Source organism: Megachile rotundata, chromosome 11, assembly GCF_050947335.1.
Source record: "Megachile rotundata isolate GNS110a chromosome 11, iyMegRotu1, whole genome shotgun sequence".
NCBI lineage: Eukaryota > Metazoa > Arthropoda > Insecta > Hymenoptera > Megachilidae > Megachile > Megachile rotundata.
Window position 1 is genome coordinate 14,151,221 of NC_134993.1, and position 20,040 is coordinate 14,171,260.

At 35.4% G+C, this 20,040-nt stretch overlaps 3 protein-coding genes and 1 long non-coding RNA gene across 18 annotated transcripts; 3 read left to right on the forward strand and 1 right to left on the reverse strand.

Annotated features, from left to right (window-relative positions):
- The first annotated feature begins 15 nt into the window (after nt 1-15).
- On the forward strand, nt 16-7,637 carry LOC100878058 (uncharacterized). 9 transcript variants are annotated; one of them, XM_012299040.2, is made up of 6 exons: nt 16-371; nt 2,163-2,560; nt 2,638-3,068; nt 3,136-3,439; nt 3,546-3,651; nt 3,732-7,637. In XM_012299040.2, the coding sequence occupies exons 2-6, from the start codon at nt 2,188-2,190 to the stop codon at nt 4,006-4,008; spliced, it is 1,491 nt and encodes a 496-aa protein (XP_012154430.1). In that variant the 5' UTR covers nt 16-371; nt 2,163-2,187; the 3' UTR covers nt 4,009-7,637. The 9 variants fall into 9 exon arrangements, with proteins under 9 accessions (XP_012154430.1, XP_012154434.1, XP_076393497.1 ...); XM_012299044.2 differs by having other exon boundaries at nt 18-281; nt 2,198-2,560; XM_076537382.1 differs by having other exon boundaries at nt 20-281.
- On the reverse strand, nt 7,130-19,572 carry LOC105664389 (uncharacterized). The gene is made up of 4 exons (XR_013039958.1): nt 18,991-19,572; nt 18,670-18,877; nt 7,995-8,140; nt 7,130-7,914 (listed from the first exon to the last, which is right to left on the reverse strand). It is a non-coding gene; the product is annotated as an uncharacterized LOC105664389 (long non-coding RNA).
- Nucleotides 8,137-16,212, forward strand: LOC100877946 (interference hedgehog). Of its 6 annotated transcripts, none has more exons than XM_012299045.2 (7): nt 8,137-8,281; nt 10,971-11,051; nt 11,125-11,379; nt 11,447-12,448; nt 12,520-13,368; nt 13,429-13,544; nt 14,619-16,212. In XM_012299045.2, exons 2-7 carry the CDS (start codon nt 10,982-10,984, stop codon nt 14,784-14,786), a joined length of 2,460 nt encoding a protein of 819 aa, XP_012154435.1. In that variant the 5' UTR covers nt 8,137-8,281; nt 10,971-10,981; the 3' UTR covers nt 14,787-16,212. The 6 variants fall into 6 exon arrangements, with proteins under 6 accessions (XP_012154435.1, XP_076393480.1, XP_012154437.1 ...); XM_076537365.1 differs by having other exon boundaries at nt 13,429-13,554; nt 14,429-14,762; XM_012299047.2 differs by having other exon boundaries at nt 13,429-13,554; nt 14,619-14,762.
- On the forward strand, nt 16,332-17,834 carry LOC100877832 (uncharacterized). 2 transcript variants are annotated; one of them, XM_003700556.3, is made up of 5 exons: nt 16,332-16,634; nt 16,707-16,840; nt 16,926-17,067; nt 17,139-17,260; nt 17,328-17,834. In XM_003700556.3, the coding sequence occupies exons 1-5, from the start codon at nt 16,469-16,471 to the stop codon at nt 17,763-17,765; spliced, it is 1,002 nt and encodes a 333-aa protein (XP_003700604.3). In that variant the 5' UTR covers nt 16,332-16,468; the 3' UTR covers nt 17,766-17,834. The 2 variants fall into 2 exon arrangements, with proteins under 2 accessions (XP_003700604.3, XP_012154438.2); XM_012299048.2 differs by having other exon boundaries at nt 16,334-16,640.
- Nucleotides 19,573-20,040: the final 468 nt, after the last annotated feature.

The following is a 20,040-nucleotide window of genomic DNA, read 5'->3' on the forward strand; positions in this document are numbered from 1 at the left end:
TTTAGTTTCAGAGCCAGATGAGTATGAATACAATTGAGTTGCTACCTGAATATTTGAATTTGGATGCAATGAAAGCGTCTACGGTTTCTTTGGAATCGTAATTTCCCGGGGAAGGAATTAAACGCGATAGATCGATGTTCAAGATTCGATATAAGATGTTTCGGTAACCACGTGATGACGTCAAAATATGGCGTCTCAATCAGCTGGGTGTTGTGTAGAGTGTGCTTGAAATGCCCGTCTTTAGAAAACCTACGACGACTGCCGTCTGTCTACTCGAATACGTGAGTTGTTCAAGAACTTTGTACAACTTTTCTTTTCGCGTTCATTCGTCGATGATAAAGTTTGAATATCTATTGATACGCGAATGCCAGGTAAAAAACCAGAAAGACGCAAAACGCTGTTTCATTTCTTAAACATTCCAAGTTAATTTTCGTGAAAGAATATCAAGAAAATCATGGAAATTTTAATAACGTGATATAAACTGATCATTAATTCATGATATAGCGCATAAAAGTCTTCATTTCCTTGGAATTGAACGTCGCAAAAGATGACGCGAATGTAAAAATATATAAAATATGTTTGATAGAGGAACCTTCGCAGTGTGCTCGAATTTTAATTTCATGATATAAATGTCGATTATTGTATTATTCCTTTGAATAATTTTAAAAATATATGCTCGTCGAATGTAATGTTGATACCGTGTGCAAGCGATGCCGTGGCCATTTTCATGTGTGCTCCAGTTTCGTAATCATTATCAACTCCATATTTGAATTCAACAAGTAACGCAGTGGCATGTTTCATTTATTCACGAATTTTTGTGTCGTTTTACGAGCCATCGATTCACTGATAATGTGTTCTGTTTCGTTTTTCCTTTTTGAACATTCAACCGCGAGGAAATCATTACGAGAAATGAACGTAATTTCTCAAAATATGTACGTCCGCGAAAAATCTGTTTATCTCGTTCCACGTAGGTCAGATTTTACGTGAATACCTTTATCGTGATCTAACAAATGCAAAATGCATTGGGAATTTTTAAAAGCGCTCCTCAAAGTGATCTTGGTAAGACACGCTGTTAATAAGGGCAACAAACGTGTTGAAAAACTAGTACGCTGCGTAGACGCCATTTTTTTTAAATGATTTAAAAGTATATATTATTACAATGAAAAATTCAATAAAGTGGAACACGTGTATAATAACTGCAACGCTATCGATCGACGTGAAAGATAACGTGAAAACTAATAGTGAATCAATTGAACTGGTTAAAATTTATTTTTGATTACAATGTGTTCTTAGCAGCACGGCCATTTTGTTGCTTATTAGTGGATAAACAAATGACGATTTTGGTACTTTGGGTTCGAGGCTAAAGGCACGTCACATGCGCGAAAATTCAATTTCATTGTCTACGTATTTCTTTTGTAATTATAGTATTCCTTTATGAATACCAGTGCGTATTGTACTGTACGAAAGTAAAACATAACCACGTTGCTAGGATTACAGAGAAGCTGTTGCTTGGCGACAGTACTTCTGCTATGTTGCCGATCAAATCGTCGACGCTTATCGCTCCCCTTCGTTTCGTGGACTGAACATCCTTTCTTTCGAATAAAGACGTATTTTTAAAAAAGCCTTTAACGTTTTTGTTTCAAAATGAACTGAAAAGATTATATGAAATAGATTTTTTAAAAAAGATTCATAGACACGTGACTAAAAAAATAAAAACGTAGGTGCTTATTTTTTTTACCTTTTTTCATTCATATGTTTCTGAACACTTTGTGGATTTCAGTTAAAAAGTATATTTTCTACTTTCAGTGTTTTTTAAAATAAAGTCAGTTTATGATCTAGTTTTTAATATATTGGAATTTTGTACTTTTTGAAATTTTTTATTGTACATCATTTTATAAATGAAGTCTTGCTTTCACCATCCATTCCTTTCATTCAAATTATCTGTTTGATTTTTAATCGATTAGAAACTTTACATATTTGCATAGATATAGATGTAAATGATCTAGTATTAAATCTAAGTTTAGTTGCTAATTGCTGAAAAATATGATATGATTCTATTTAACCCAATTCATTTTAGATTCAATTTTTGGTTTCAAATAACTATAAAATACAAAATGAAATTAAAATCATGATAAATTTCATAGTTAATCATACTTTTTCAGTGACGAAAAAACTATTTGACGCAATATGCCACCAGATAGACCAGATGCAACGGGCACGGAAACTGAAATAGAACTGAGTGGTACTCAGGTTTTCAATTTTGAAGAAACATCGATCACGATGAAAGAAGAGGAAAACTCAAATGGTTTGGTTGAAACAAATTCAGCCGATGAACTTTCTATGTCTGAAAAATCCATTGAAAAAAATAGTCAATCAGACGATGATTTGACTTCTTTAAGTTGGCTCCATCAACAGAATTTATTGAAGGGTTTGGATATTTCAAATCCTTCTAAAGATATTAAAACCAAAAACGTTTTGAACAATAACGTTTGCGACGATATGGCAGATTTTTCTGAAAACACAAATTCTGTTTCAAGTTTGGACGATAGTTACTGCCCAGGTAAATAATACTTCTTCATTTCTGTTTCAATTGCATAAACACAATGGCATTATATATTTTATTTTTCATTGTCACAGCAGATAATAATGGCAGGATGAATAACACGACGTCGCATGGTAATAGTCAAAGCTACCAACATTCAAATAAAAATGGTCAAAAATCAATCTTTCAGGAGTCGGTAAAAACACATTATAATACTTCACAAAATAATCAAACAAAGATTTCTTTGAACAACAATAATCTGCCAGTTTCAAATCGCAACAAACATCCTACTCATATACCATATGATCCTCATTTACATAGAAACAGTAAACCACCATATTCATTTTCTTGTTTAATTTTCATGGCTATTGAAGATAGCCCTGTAAAAGCTCTACCAGTCAAGGAAGTGTATGCGTGGATTTTGGAACACTTTCCATATTTTAGGAATGCTCCAACTGGGTGGAAAAATTCTGTTAGACATAATTTAAGCCTAAATAAGTGTTTCCGTAAAGTAGAGAAAGCACCGGTAAGTACTACATTATAATACGCGTCGTTCTATCAGAAATTATTAATAATAATTTGTTTATTTTCAGAATTTAGGCAAAGGTTCATTATGGATGGTGGATGCTCAGTATCGTCCAAATCTGATACAAGCATTATCTCGTGCTCCTTTTCCTCCTCCTACTGCTCAAACGTTATCTTCGTCGGAAAAACCTCAAAAAAAGAACACAAGTACACGCCTTCCAGATCCTATTCTCTTTCCATATCTTTCCAAAAGACTGGCATCAAGTAATATTACCGATAATACGGACACTGAGGTAGATAGTGATGTAGATGCAGCAGCGGCTGCAATGCTTTCTTTCAAGCATGGACCTATTATTTTAAATCACAATAAAGGTTGAGTATTTAATAATCTGAATAATATCACTTTCTCAGATATATTTGTTATAAGAAAGTAAAACGACTGTGTACGTATATGTGACATTTGACGATGTATCTGCAGATCGTAAACGAAAGGTACCAGAATCAGAAGTATTGGTTCCTGTAATCACTAGGAGTTCCAGTGAAGATCATACTTATAGTTGTATTACTTCGGTAAGACAAGAAAGGTAAGAATATCAGTGAATGTATAATATTAAAATATATATTTTGGTTATAGAAGTAAAAATTTAAATTTTTATTTCTTAAGCAAATATACGAGGAAAGAAACGAATCCCGATGTCGATGAACAGCGGAAATTAGTAGAAGGTGTAGATGCGCTTCTGAATTTAGCAGGTGTTACTACACCAAGTAATCCCAGTAGGACACATCCCGGTCAAGGTATTAACCTAACATCAAAGTCTGAAAGTACGTCAAAGTTAAAGAAACGCTCGGCTCCAAATGATTACCCGAATCTACCAGAGAAAAGGCGTAAACATTGGCCAAAATGGAGCGATGGCAAGCGGTATTTAAAACAAACTATATAAGAACATTTTGATTGTGTGTACATACAGCAAACTTCCAATTTTGTTCTGAAATTGAACAGAAGTCTGTTCTAAAATTGTGTCTTTAACTTGAGTTTTGAGATAACGGACTTAACTATATCATCGATATGGATCTATTATTTCGAAGACGACTAATGTTAATAAAGATTTGCATCGAAGTTATTGCCATTTCTGAGGCATCTATCGCGTACGAAAAAATGAAGTATGTATCAGGTGCATTTCTATTGAAAAGAAACGGAGGAAGCGAGAGAAGCAAAAAATTGGCGGACGCTCAGGGTTTAGAACTCGCTATATGCCAAAATGAATTCAGTAGCATTAAGCAACAAGCAATAATAGGGAGATAATATTAAAAGGTAATTTTCTCAGCATGTTATTTGAAACATGATACAACTAAACAGTTTATAAAATGTCAATGAAGAAAACTATCGTGTACTAAAACTAAAATAACGATAAACTTTTTAGACCTGTTGTGACAATTATACATATTAATTCATAGAGAGTTTAATTAATAATAATAGAGTTCTATATTAGGTTTTTTGTAGATATGTATAGAAATATGATTGATATCTATTCGATAGAGAAATTGATAATATATTTAAAAAAGATTATATATATATTATATATATATAGACACATACACACGCGCGCGCGCACGCGTACACATACATATTGTTCATGTTACATTCGTGCTCATTTGTTTACATTCGAAATACATCTGGTCATGTACGCAGCTGTATGTGCAAAACGTGTACCGTGGAAAGCTATCAATAACAAAAATTCGTCGTTGAAATACAACAAAACATGGATTCAAAACAAGAAAAATAATTATCATTTCACGCCTTTTTCTACTCTCTTCGTGGCTTTTGAAATGATTTTGAACAATGCTGTACATATGTAGATCCTATAATGTATGCATAGACCAGTTTCAAAATTTTGTTCAAAGGTATATATGTATATACACATGTACGTATGTATGTATCTCGGTAACAAGTTGATAATATTGGAATGTAATATGTATAAGACAAGAGGTCACCCTATTTTTATAAAAAATAAGAAAAAAACAAAAAAATAAGTATCTGTAATATTAAGAAGCTTGTGAATACCTGATAAATAGTTATATATATGTATGTATATGTATGTCTGTGTTTATGTATACATACATATGTATATATAGTACGTGCACGTTGCGCGTGCACATGTGCGTGTGGTAAAATAATGCAAATATCGATGAAAAACTGGTCTTGTGTACATTAATATGTAGTTCTAAATAGAGAGACCGTATATTTTTACAGGGCACTGCCCGCGTGATAAAAGCTCTTCCTAATAATTGCTAAAAATACAGTTCATTAGCTTAAATCATTTTACTAATTGTATTTTGCGTGACACTACAAACACAGCATGGTAGCGCAGCCTGAACAATCCATGTGTTTAAAATCACATGTCTTCTGATGTAAACTTCTGGTTGAACAAACAAAAAGGAACTATAATCTTTCATTTACTTCAATAGACAAAGTATACATGAAAGTATGCACTCGATGAATTGCTTGGTTACCAATTTAAAATGTCAAAATTTTAAATCGGAGATATTTCTAGTCTTAGGACTCTATATATACACATACATATTGTATATATATACATATATATATGTAAACATAAAAACCTATAAGTTATTAGGTTGATAAATGATATTTAAGCGTCACACAGTTGCAAAATAATGATAAATTATTATCTGTAATATAGGTTTACTGCTGGCTCAGATATATTCAAAACTATTGCTTTTAAAGGAAAAAATACAAAGGTGCAATTTAGTTTAATTTATTCATTATATATTGTTTATATTGTGTAACGTTTAATTCCTAGTTTAAAAAATTGTTAATTTGCCTTATAGTAAATTAATTAAGAGAAGAACTGCGATATTTTGTCAATGAGGTAATTTCAGTTTGTAAGGATATTACACTTAACAAATTACAGTAATAACGTGTAATTTTTAGATGTTACTAATGTAATAATTTAGCATCACGAAAAGGTAAATTTAAAGGACAAATGTTAACACAAGGCGCGCTGCCAGAACGTTTTATGTGATTGTAGCTAGTCAAGCTACAATGATAAAAAGTCAAGATGAAAGGTGCGAGGAAGAATGCCATGTTATATATGATCAAGGAATTTCAAATTTTTAGAGATATATATACACATACATACCTACGTACACGTAAATTTTATGTAAATGTTAAACTAATCCATTTACTGCACGTATTTATATGCTTTAGAAGCGTGTTCTCAAGATGGAGAACTTTTTGTCAAAATTTGTATACACACAAAGACCAGCTTTTTATAGTTTTTATGTTCTTCTATTTGTCTGTGATATTATTACAAAACGGAACATGTCTTGTTATTGTTGTTGTTATATTTTGGTGAAACGAAAGTTTTTACATCTTTATGAGTTTTATTGGTTGGGGAAATGGGTGTTACTCATGTTTTTCTGATATTGTTGATTGGCATTCTTGCTGACACCTCAATATTTTGATCTACGTATATATTGGAAGTAATATCACAGTTTTTACTATTCGTTGAAACTTTAAGTCTAGCTTTTATTTGCTATGACTGAAGATCTGTTCTTCCACGTAGTTTATTCTAATCTAATTAACTAGGGGGTGGGATGCCATTTACAGTAAATAGTGATGTAGCTAATCGATCCGTCACAAATTCTAGTAATCGATTAGTGATGCAACGTAAAGCAATACACCAGTAAATCCTGATATTGGGCAAAATACTCTTAGTCAACCGGTCTATGGATATTTGTATTTAAATGATTTATTGTAATATTTGTATAGAGATGATAAGTGTAAAAATTGATGAAGCAGTAATTGTATAAAACGACTTATTTATTGAGTATTTTTGTATATCATTGTAGCTTGTACATGGTAGAAATATTTTTTTTTAAATAATCTTTATTAAAATTATTATTTATCATCACATTGAATGATTGTTTATTATTCTAACATATGACCGGTTGACTTAAGTAAAACATCATCGATAATTAAGACACCAAAATGCAAGTGTACGAAGTAAATCATATATTTCATTGTATCACAACTAGCCACGGACAATCAAAATGTAACATGGTGTTTATTTGCTTCCATTACATGACATCGTGCCAAACGCAGAAATCATTTATTTTGAGGAACAGATGTTTATTTATATGTATATCTACAAATTGTATATTGTGCGAATTTTGTTAGCGTAATATATTATTATTATTATTATTATTATTACTATTATTATTATTATTAATATAATTATTACTCATTTTAAACACAGTCCATTGTAAAATGTTTGTTAAGTTTTTGACCTTGCTTATATAATTGAGTAGAATATTTAATATTTTAGATTGTAACAAAACCGAACTTTATTAATGAACAGAATGTGAAAAATTAAATGTAAGCAGAGTTGATTATTTAAATTTGCAACCTTATCGAATATGCATATAACATTATACATAATGTAATCATGAATGAAGTTATTGAATGCAGAAATGTAAAATACAAAGATCAATTGTTGTTAATCCATGTTAATTTGAATATAATATATTAATATATATTTCTATATTTAAACTCTCTTAAATTATTTGCATCTATCATACTGCATGAATTCAAATTTTCTGGACATACCTTCCTGCTTGAGGTATAACTATTAATGCTTAAAAAATGTATGCTTTTATTGTGCATTCGTATTTGGCGCGTTTTCACATTTCAAATGTGGCGCTTGTGCGCAGAAACCTTTCACGCAAGTTTCTGGGATTTACAAAGAAAAATTACTGCACTATACATAAAGTAAAATGACGTTTTCTTGTAGCAGCATAAAAATAATATTCTAAGATATTTATCAATTCTGAAACATGAAATTTGTGATTAGTCTTTATTTTCGTACTACAAAGAACTGATCGCATGACACTGTAGCACAGTACCAACCTGCGCGCAAGTACCTAGATCAAGACACACGTCGTTACTATACTTTATCGCGGTTCAAAACCTGTCGGTCTGCATTCCAGTGTGCTGGTGCTGGTGGACGCCAAGCGTTGTGTTCTGGTAGGAAGTTGAACCCGTTGAAACGATCGCTGAAAAAAATGAAGCGATTCATCGGTATAAATTATTAACGAACACATCGTGTTCCTCTGCGAGGAAGATCGTGGACAGTTGCTGGAAAATCCAAAGGATCTGAAACGAATAGATCGTACGGTTGGATCGAAGGGAAAAGGGTGAGTGTACCGAACACGATGATATTTGTTTTCTTCCTCCCTGTTGTCGAACCCCATAGTGTTTTATAGGTTCACGTTTCTCGACATTTTTCACATAAATTCGTTGTCACGATAAAATTGGGAATCGGTATCGAACAAATAGTTTATCACTGAAAATTTCGTTTAGTAGTATCACTGTAGAATGTAGAGGATCACTTGCCGAAAGGGGTGAGCTATTTTCAGTTCTTACACAAGAGTTATTATTGTTAAATAATGACACTACAAAGTTAATTATTAACAATTTTTTGACATTACAAATACTATCTCGGATAATACCGCGCTACTTAATGCGCCTGCGTTCTGATACGCATATACGTAATGTTCGAATGTTCAAGTTTAATACAAATTTCGGTTAAATAATTTTCGATGTATATATCGATCTATGATCGAATTTTTAATCAGCGATAGCTCGTTCGCAGCGGTGCAACGATGGCATCATGGAAAAAGCATCGATGAAGATCTCGAACGATCAATATATATTGTCAGTATTTCAGGGTTCTCAATTGCGAATTTGACAACTATGGAATTTGATAATTTATGAATTTGAAAATACGGGGCGAGTATTTGTTCACAATGTTTAAATATTGACAGTGCGTATATTGATCATTTGAGCTTTCCATAAGATGTTTATATAATTATTCATGTGTGTTCGTGTTCGTTTACTGGAACAGGTAAACCGGTATTGACGAAATTATGGGTTAAAAATAAAATATTAATGACGGGATAAGTGGCTAGTATGGGAAGTAGATTAAAATAGCGTATGACACGTATACAGCTAAATATTCTTCGCTCGTCTTGCTAAGCGATCGGTGTGCATACTGAGGATGAAAATTAAGTTAGTCGCGTGTCTTGTCGAAAACGTAACGACAGCTATGCGAGAAGAATAATGGTCGCGTGATTAATCAATGATCTGAAAGGAAGGATCCACTCGTCGAATGTTTCCGATCGGCGAAACTTGATCTTCCTGGTTCCTGTTCGCACGAATAAAACGTTCTGGCTCGTGTAAAATATTCGCTCAAAATATTTAAACACCAATGTCAAAGTGCAACATCAATTTATTCGAATTCGTAATTGCGTATTAGTAAGAGATCTTCCTGTATTTTGGTCAAAGTCGTAAATTCGTGAAAATGGAATTTTTTCGATGAATCTTGGATCGATTATAAAAGTCAATGTAAAAAAAATATATCAGAATTGGACTACTCGACGACAGGTCGTAGAATCAAGTCTAATTCTTGTTTAGCTGTTTGGATGGTATACGTGTGCGTAACCCGGATGGTATTGGTTGGTCCGTAAGGTTAGGTGCGTGGAGCATCGTTTGCGCGGGGTAAAGGGGCTTGACAACCACTGCTTTGGAATTCGAGTTCTTTATTTTTATGAGAGGCAACGTCGGAAACCAGCCTCTTTGGGACCCTTCTCACCTGTTACATACCACCGGCATTTATGCTACCATTTAACCAGAAGTTAAGAGTCCTCCCGTGCATAAAACATGTTAAACTACATCGCCAATTGGGCAAACATGCGCGTGCTTTTCTTCGTCTCAACCATTTCGACCCTGATGAAAAATATCGATTTCGATTTACGATCGAATTCTGACGGACCTTCTCGATTCTTCCATCGCATCTAAATCTATTTTCCAGTATTAATAAAATGAAGGATATTAAACACTTTGTTAATCAATTAAACAGGAAAAGGAATACCGTTAACTTCATACGCGTTTAAACGTAGGCGCACGTTGTACCCCATCATTGGATCTACCTACAATTACAGCTCGTGTTAGCCAACAAATAATTTCCATCTATCTTCAACGTGTCAGCATGGTCTCCTAATCGTCGCGAGCGACGGTCAGCCGCCCGCACGTGGGTGGAAAGCGGTGTGCGCAATGAACGACGGTTTTCGTCGCCGTATATGGTCATTTTCACGCTGTCATTGTGGCACTTCTGATTGTTCGGTTTTTCACCTACGAATCGATACGAGTATATACGAATTCGATACTTTCGTTACGATTTCAAATACTGTTGACACTTTCAGTCGCGATTAGTTGCGATATGTATTCGATATCGATAACCGTTACTCGTACGAAGGTATCAAAAAGATTTTGAATGTTCCGACGCATTATGTTCGAACGATTTGTCTTTTTTTAGGCTTTTATAAAAAAAAACAATTGTTAATATTGTCATTGTATACTTATTTTTAAATCGAAGATAAAGTACGAAAGTAAATAAATAAGGAACGTGAAAATAAAAGCTTAATAGTTTAAAACACGAAGCAAGTGATTTTGAGGCGTTGTGTAGTGTTAACTATTAGTGTGATAGAAGTATTTGAAATGAAGTTCGTTCACCGTTGCGTGTGTTGCGTCTCTTTCCCTCCGGTTGGAATGTGTAACGCAACGCATTTGGAAGAGGGACGTTTTCATGGCGAAATGACGGGTCCCGATCAAAACTAGAATAAATGCGTGCTATTTTCACATGAACTCGCTACGTTCTAAAGTTAAACGTAGTTGGCCGGCATTAATTTTAGTGGGCTCTCGCCGCCTGGCGTTTCTGGTCCTCGCGAGTTTTCGTCCCATCCCCGAGAACGAGGTCGGAAAAACGACCACCGAGAACAGAAATATGTGGCTAACATAACTATCTTCCCTCTTCCTTGATTGCAGAATGTGTCAAGATGCGACCTGTGCCCTCCCTATGTGGCGTCGTCACGGCTCTGCTTCATGTCTTAGCTGGCTGTGCACACGGTAAGTTTTTATTTTTAATAAAAATGCAAATGTTCAGAATGATCGTTCAGTTAAATTTATTTGATTTTTTTAGGACAAAGGCAAGAGTTGGGCATGTCGTTCACCAGACACCCTCAGCCCCTAGAAGCACCGATCGGCGATGACGTGAATTTTGAGTGCAATCTAAACCTCGCCGCAGACCGATTTTCGTGGCGTCATAGACCCTTGGGGTCCGACAAATGGCTACCTGTTCTACATACACCTGCCAACGGCGGTAAAACTTCTAGACACGTGGTGAATTTCGATAACGAATCGAAAGCCGGGGATTATCGTTGTATAGCGTATTATGGTGAATTTCCTCATATTACTCTTCTGAAATTCTTCCGAACTGTAATTAATAAATACTTGTTTGGTAGGTTCAAGTGGCTTAGCTTCTAATCCTGCACGACTGACGCTTGCGACGCTGCAGAAGTTTTCTGACAAGAATGACATTGTTATAAAGGTTGCAGCAGGAAATACCGTGCCTATCACGTGCCCTGTGCCTTACTCAGCTCCAGACGCCATAGTTCAGTTTTATAAAGACAATACCGCAATAAATAATCTTATACAAAGAGACGATGTGATCGGCAGTAAAACTATGGTTATCGAGAACGCTAAAGTGTCGGACAGCGGAGCGTACCACTGTACCGCTACTAATTACATAAGCTCGCAAACGTACAGTAGCAACCATAAGACTATTTTGAACGTGCACTCGAATACCAGTTTCCAAGCTCCATACTTTATAAAACAACCGCAGACGGAATACAAAGTTTTGAAAGGTAAAAATGTGACTCTGGAATGCTTTGGCGCTGGGTATCCAGTACCGTATGTAGCTTGGAGTAGACTGGGTAGTCCACTGCCACCGAATTCCACCAAAACCTCGATGGGGTTAACGATAGTGAATGTCCAACCGACTGACAGAGGAGAGTATGACTGTATATGGAGTAAGAACGGTGTACATATCAAGTCTGTGATCATATTAAAGGTAATGGAGGCACCTGAAGTAATTAAGCCACCAAAGGCATCTACGTTTTCTGAGGGAGGAGAATTGGAGCTGTCTTGCTCGGTCACTGGGGAGCCACAACCGAAAATTGAATGGTTGATCAACGGGGAATCTTTGGCACCCAGTGAGAACGTGGAAATTAAGGGTTCTATGTTGCTCATTTCTGAAGTCGAAAAGAAACACGCTGGTATTGTTCAATGCGTTGCGAGCAACGAGTACGGCTCTCATTCTGGGTGCAATCTGTTGAGAGTGAATCCTAAGCAACACATAGGAACGGCTGAACCGAGACCAGACTATGGAATCCCTAATTCGAGGCATAAACACACTAGAGGTGGAGGTAGAAGGAGGAATAAGGAGGGAAAACGAAAAGGCACTGGTAATTTATTACATTTTGCGTATATATTGTAGTATGTGAGTTAACTTCTAAATTATATTTTACATTTTTAGCAGTGTTAGTACCACCAAACCAGCCAAATGTCACGAGACTCTCGGACGTGTCGGTAATGGTTATATGGTCTGTGCCTAACAATACAGGCTTGCCAATTCAGTTTTTCAAAGTTCAGTACCGGGAACTTGGACAAAAAATGAACGGCAAGCAAGCAAAATGGATGACCGCGAACTCTGAAATACCGAAACACGTACGTTCGTTCGAGGTCACGGATTTGCAGCCCAACCATACTTATCGATTCAGGATCGCTGCAGTTTATTCGAACAACGATAACAAATTGAGTCCGAACTCCGTGCGTTTCCATTTGAATAAAGATGGAGGATTCGAAAGTAATAAGATGCCAATACCTTTACTGACAAACACCGAGGCGTTAGGACCGCAGGAGGTATTACTCATTTGGCAGAATCCGGATAAATCTGCCGACATCGATGGTTTCTACGTGTACCATCGAGCCTCCACGTCGGCTGGAGACTACATGAAAACTGCAGTGGCGGGAAAGGACTCTTACAACATAACTATTTCTCATTTACAACCTGACACGACGTACGAGTTCAAGGTGCAAAGCTTCTCGGTGGACGCTGCCTCTGAGTTCTCGCAAATTCTTCGACAGAAAACGAAAAAGGTTGTGAACGAAAATAATGATCGTAACGACGACAATCGTAATAGTCACGGTAGTAATTTGACGCTGGACAGTCGGGTGAGACCAGCGGAGGATAAAAACGTAAATATGTACGCGATTGTTGGTGGAGTTCTTGGTGGTTCGACGTTACTGTGCGGCTTGGGTGTGGTAGCAGTAGTCTATAAAAGGACTAAACACAAGCAGAGTCGGGAATCTTCGCAAAGCGAAGGTAAGCTGAAAATGAATAGCAACTTGAAAGTAATATTTCAAGCTCTCTTTTTTTCTATAGGGAAACCGATAACAAACGGAAGAGTAATGAACGGCGGAGTCACCGACTCCAAAATAAATATAACTTCGAATCCACTTGCTGGTCTCGATACGTCCGAAGATATAATACAGCCTAAGGTCGGTATTTGTAAGTAGAAATATACTTCGTTCTGTCAGAGGAAAAGAATGACCGAGGGCTGAAAACTTTACGTTATCTCGTATCAACGTCTAAGTTTCAATTCGTTCTGCGGTCATTCCATTTCTCTCTTCAAGCGAAACAAAATACACTATGCGAACGTAAATACAATCTTAGGTGTCCTTGTAACTTAAGATTTCTTTTAATTTCTGTATTCAAAAATTGCCAAATTTCTATATTTTCAATTTGAAAATTGACAAAGTGGTGGGACCTTTTCTCCCATCACCATTTTCTCTGGGGAAGCCTACCGAGTTCGCTATTGTATGGCCCACGCTGTATGCCTTTTCATATTTGTGATTGCGATTATTTCTACCGTTGTCTGTCAGTTCATGTACGTGTGTGCGTGTCTGATTGTAATCCTGCGCGGAATTTTACTTCTTAAATCAACAAAGTATTTCATAACACCATGGGTATATCTGTATGCGAAAATTTCATAGAAATTCTTTGTCACATTTAGCACTGCCCATGTGTCCTCTTCTGTACTTGGTCAATGGATTGATAGAAGCGTTGGGTGTTAATTTATACTGTCAATCTGCATTCGAAAGGAGAATAATGAAGAGGTGTATTCAATCACTATAATTGTCTACCACGATCAATTTCATGTTTCGGTGATAGGACTCCGCCTGGATTACAATAATACACCTTTGAAGTTGGCACGTTCACCTCCGTCGTGCTTTGACCCGTTCTATTTTAAATCTACCGCCGCACACACGTACGTGCGCACGCACACGCACGTGCGCGCGCACACAGACGCACACATTTTCCCCTACGCACTTTCGCACGCAATATCTGTATTTACATTCGACTAACGTGTTTCTGCTTTCAGACTATTCGATATTAAGGAGACTAGTCTTTCCTAGCTTTAGCATTGGCCGCGTGCTGCTCTTTAATTCTACTCGCTCTCTGCACTCTCTTTGGAGCCGCTTTTCTTTAGTTTTATTTTCCGAAACACACACGTACTTACACGATGTTTGAGATCTGAAAGAAGCGAAACGAACACACATGTTTCTAAACAGAGCGGAGAGCAACAATCGCCGATGGAAATGGCCTCGTTTCTAAACGGGCAAAACAACAACAGCAACAACCATAACAACAGTGACACAGCTGGAACTACAGACGTGAACACGTCATATACTGAGCCTCCACTGCTACAGGGATCACTGCCTATTGAACAACCTCTGTGAACAACATTGTACGAATGTATCGCGCCTGACTCTGGACAGAATCTTATAAGATTTAGTTTAGTCCTTGTATTGAAGCGAAACGACGTGAATTTGTGGAACGAAATTAGTACAAATCTGTACGAGGGCACGTCGTTTTTATCGGGATACTTAGTGAGAATTTCTTAACGTATAGATCACCTTTAGGTTTAGAACGAACAAACTGTTGCAAGACATTTCTTACAGGGTGTTGTGTAATAGGTATGCTCAAATATTTCAGTGAATTAGACGTGTATTCGTCTAGTGATTTTGTATCCTATGCATTCAATTTTTGTGCGATAAATATCAATCTTAAAAGCTCAACGTAGAATTAGAAAATGAATTGTTCGATCATGAAATGGGTACGTTTCAATCTATTATGTACCTGCTTGATATTTTTCTCTCTTTCTTTTTTCGTATCTCTTTATACCCATTTCATGGTCGACGATTAGTGAGCTTGGATGTAATTAGAGTCGCGTGAATGAAAACCCTTTAGTCGTACAAGCTTATCGTTGAATGGTTTTTCCTTTGTGACGTTATTTTTTATCGCGTGCGCGCGCAGTTCTATATTAATTTTATTCCAGGCAGCTTTTTATGCGTTATATTGTTTCCTAATTTAAATTAATTGACGTCCATTATTTCATATTGTACATACACGAAATGTTAGTAGCTATGCGTCAAATTAAGACACGAATGAAATTGTGCCTAATGAAAAAAGACAGCTGTGCTCCGTGTCTTACAAATTAGATGTACAATTTTTAAAGTTATGTAGAATGTTTTGGAATCATATCATTTTTTATTTAATACACTATCATCAAACAGATACGCATTATAAATCGCAAACGCATTGCTACATAGAATGATAGAAATATTTCAATCATATGTCGCTAACAGTATTTGTTATGTATTATAACAAAGTTAACTCGTAATAACAGTATTTCCCTAGCTTCAAATTAGATGCAACCATTTTCGTTCTTTTAGTGGTAAATGTTGTATTCTTGACGGTAATCAAGCTTTACAATGAATCAAGTTCAGAAAACGTATCTTTCAATATTTATTGGTCGGAATTTCGACGTCGGATTAAAAATATGCAAAAGTTTGTAAATAAGTATTTGTAACATTTTTCGACGCTACGTTATTTTATATACATATACATATTTTTAATATAAACTTAGTTATTTAAATTTTTTGTACTTCTCGAAAGTAATTGGAATGACGAAGGTGGAAAAGCAATTTGCAAGCGATAAGGAATTTTGTATATAATAGAATGTTTCAAATTTTATGGAAGAGCATATGTGCCTTACATCTTGCCTATTACAAAATAATGTTAAGATTAATTATTTATATACCTATATAACTATGACGACATTTTATGTACTTAATTTTTTTTTAATAAACATATAAAAGTTTACATGAATCATTACCATTTACCCACTTTTTTAAATTTAATTAATATTGATTTTATAATATACTATTTTAGAAGAGTTATCGGGTCAGCAAAGTCAATAACTGCAAAGATTGCAACTAAGTACCATTAGTTTTCGCTTTCTATCGCTAGATGGCTAACGATTCTCGGGAAGACTTTTTACTAGCCGCCATTTTCCCTAGGAAGGCTCCATTGCACTTGGGTGTACACAACAAGTTGTTATCATTACCGTAATATTATCATGAATTCAATTAATAGAGAGACTACAATGTCCGTTCAGGAAGCCATAAAATGTTTCACAGATATTATGCGCTCGTTAAATGCAGTCGATCAACAACTATTTTTATCATTTATAGCCGATAATTGGAAACCTGAAGAAGCTAAGATCCAATCCCTTCCACAAAGCTGTACAAGTATATAACATTCCTGTGGTTAACAAATAATTTATAAGTACATCATGGAATTAACATTTTTTATAGATAAGCAAAACAGTTGCAGCATGGAAGATGATCAGTTAAAAAGTTTGAAAACCATTGCTCTTGATATTAAAAATAGAGTACCATTTGATGGTATACTTCCTACAGAATGCATCGTTACACCAACAACTGGAGAGGTTTGCTGTTTAATATTATAAAAAATGAAGCCAAATATTGTTTAATCTTAATAAAAAGGAATTTCATCTGTTCCATAACTTTCAGAATTCAGATTGCAACAATGCATCCACAAAGCACATTGATGCGTTTCTTTATGACAGTAAAGAAGTTGACGAGCTTATAGACCAAGGATTAGTAGATAATTTCTATTGTGCTAATTGTGGATCAAATAACGTGAAGGAATACAGTAAGAAATTATGAATGCACTCATTGTTTTTAATTTTACAATCATATGACACAAACAAACTTTCATTTCAGATATCATATCGCATTCATTATCAGTGGCTGACATGCTACACATATTTCATACTGTTTTACCATCTTTAAAGAATAAAACTGTACTTGACATAGGATCCAGATTGGGAGCAGTTTTGTATGGGGTAATTTTATCTTTATCAAATTGTTGGTTGTATTATAAGGTAATATTGTTTGTAAATGTACTTTCAGGCATACATATTGACGCCTGCTAAAAAGATTATTGGTGTTGAAATGAACAAAGAATTTTGCACACTACAGCATGATGTAATAGATAAATATAAAATGAATGATCGCATTGAAGTTGTAAATAACAGAATCGAGAAATGTCCAGAAATTGTGCAGCAAAGTAATATAATTATTATGAATAATCCTTTTGAATTTTATGTATCAGATTCTGTGCACATAGAAATATGGAAATTTCTAAGGGAAAACATTCAAAAAGGAACGATTCTTGTTACCAGACCATCTATTGAAACAACTTTTAAGACTTTAAACACTGGAATATCAATCAACAAATGGTTGAAACCATACAGACCACAAAAATTCACAGGAGAACCACAAGTGTTTGGATCATTGATCTTAGACCCCGATGAACATTCTGATATCCACTTCTATGAAGTATTATGAAAAAAGCCTAATGTTTAATTTGAACAATTAAACGAAAATTATTAGATAATATACGATTATTTAATAACGTCATGAACAGTATTTTACCGTATCATTTTAACAGTGGTCGTGTTTATTAAAACTAAAACAGACTTCATAATATCGTAACGGTTTTCACGGTCGGAAGGAAAAAACAAATTATCACGGTAATGGTAGCACATGAAAATAGATATGCAAGTAATAACTTTACAGTTTACAGGCGGAGTCGTAATTACACAGTTGCGTCAATTGTAGGTGGGAAAGGTTCCCTTCTAGGAGAACCGATTTCAATGCAATCGAATCCCCTCCTTTTACACAGGAACTCGAGTATAGGTGGTTACCGCGGAGTGGTCAAGTTCAAAACTCGAGTTCAGTCGGCCATCAGCTACGATTGACGTACAATCATTGCATACATTGCTTTTCTCAATTATCAGCGATTCAAAATTAAACACCGGTAGACAGCGATCAACAATGAAGGTTGAAGGCGTTCGGCCCTACTTTAATTTCAATTGTAAAAATCGAATTTTGTCGCGACGTAAACGTGATACATATTAATTACTAATATTATCGTTTCCTTTACAAATCTCGAGTCTCTTACGATGTAAAATTCATTGCAACCGTTTTCATGTTATTGAACGAGAATAAAATGCAAAATACAGCATTGAACTGGACAGGTAAGGTAAATAACGCGAAACGAAAAATTTTACGACCCCTACTTTTTTAATTACACTTTTATGCATGTATTCTGCATGAATCTCTTGTACGAATTCAACCATTAAATTGCTAAAATTCTATTCTTCATTTAACAATGTTTAAAAGGTGATGTTCATTCAATTCTCGTCAATGTTTCTCAACTATACGCCTAAAATCCTTTGTGTGTACATACATTACCTATCTAGGACATGAACAAGTCATTAGCCTTGAGCCGACATTGACCCGATTTCGTCACAAGTATGAGTTTGGGTTAGTCTTCGCTATCGTGTCATCTTCAAATTTCTAAATAAAGTAGCTATAGAAACTCCATCTACGTCCGTCGAACCTTCTCCCCGTTCCGATCGAATTCGAGAGTAAAGTGAAAGGAATCTTTTGCCAGACTGAAATATATCGAGACACGTTTAGAAATTCTCCTCTTGTAAAATATGTATAATGTTTCTTAACGTTGAACTAGATCAAGATACGAATAAATTTACAAAATTTTTTTTATTACTTGTGGTGTTCCTCTAGAAGCATGGGTCCAGGCAAATTGTGATGGGTCGTGGGCCGATTTTGGAATTTTTGAAATATCAGAAATGTGGGGCCTTGTAAACTAATGCATTACAAGCAAAAAATTCGACAATGTATCTCTGTATAAAAATTTGGGAAACCCTATTACATATTTCCTCTTGAGAAAAGCTAACAGAAATCCTGAAGTGTAATCTTATCTGCCTCCCGGTTTTATGCCAGGCGTAATCAGGAAGTACTCCTGATAGAAACTGATGCGTGGGCGATACATAAAAAAGAGAAGGAAAAATTATAATTCAGTCTATTCGCGTTGCATGGTTATTTTGTACAATGAAACAGTCGAACGGTCGCAGTAGCAGCACAGATAGGCTCAAGTGGCCAAGGGGCACTTGAACTGACGAGATAATGGACCGATTGTCGAGAAAGAGAAAGAATTAACGATACCGAACAGTACAGTACACATTATAACGCGGTTGCTGCAACCGTGATCATTCAATCGCACTTTCTTGTTTCTTTGCCTTCAATGACGCACTTGTGACGTCAATAGAAGGAGCAAGAAGCAACCCTGGCATACCTTCCGCTGCATCTCTCCCTACGCATTTCTTCGACCCGGATATTCGGTCCTTGACTCGTCGTTTTCAGCGACGTTCCACGAAATATTATTTTTGACAAGGAATACGATAGTTTGCCTACAAACATTTCAAAATTATTTACGACGTTGCTATCGTTTCTATGTCATCATTATTTTTACTCTTTTTATTACCCATTGTCTTTAAAACGTTTTAATAATTAACCATCTCATACGAGAAATGACGACGTGTCGAGACTAATGGCACAATTCTAAGATTAGATAAGAACTTGTAACGGTCATAGAGTCTTACTATTGTTTGAATTTATGTGCATCCATACTCCAGTACTCGGATATCCGTTCAGACAAGATATGAGTATTCAATACTCATTCAATTCTGAACACTTGACGAGTTTCATTCTTCGAAATCGCTTTTGAAAAGTACTCTTGCACTTGTACTTGTCTGTT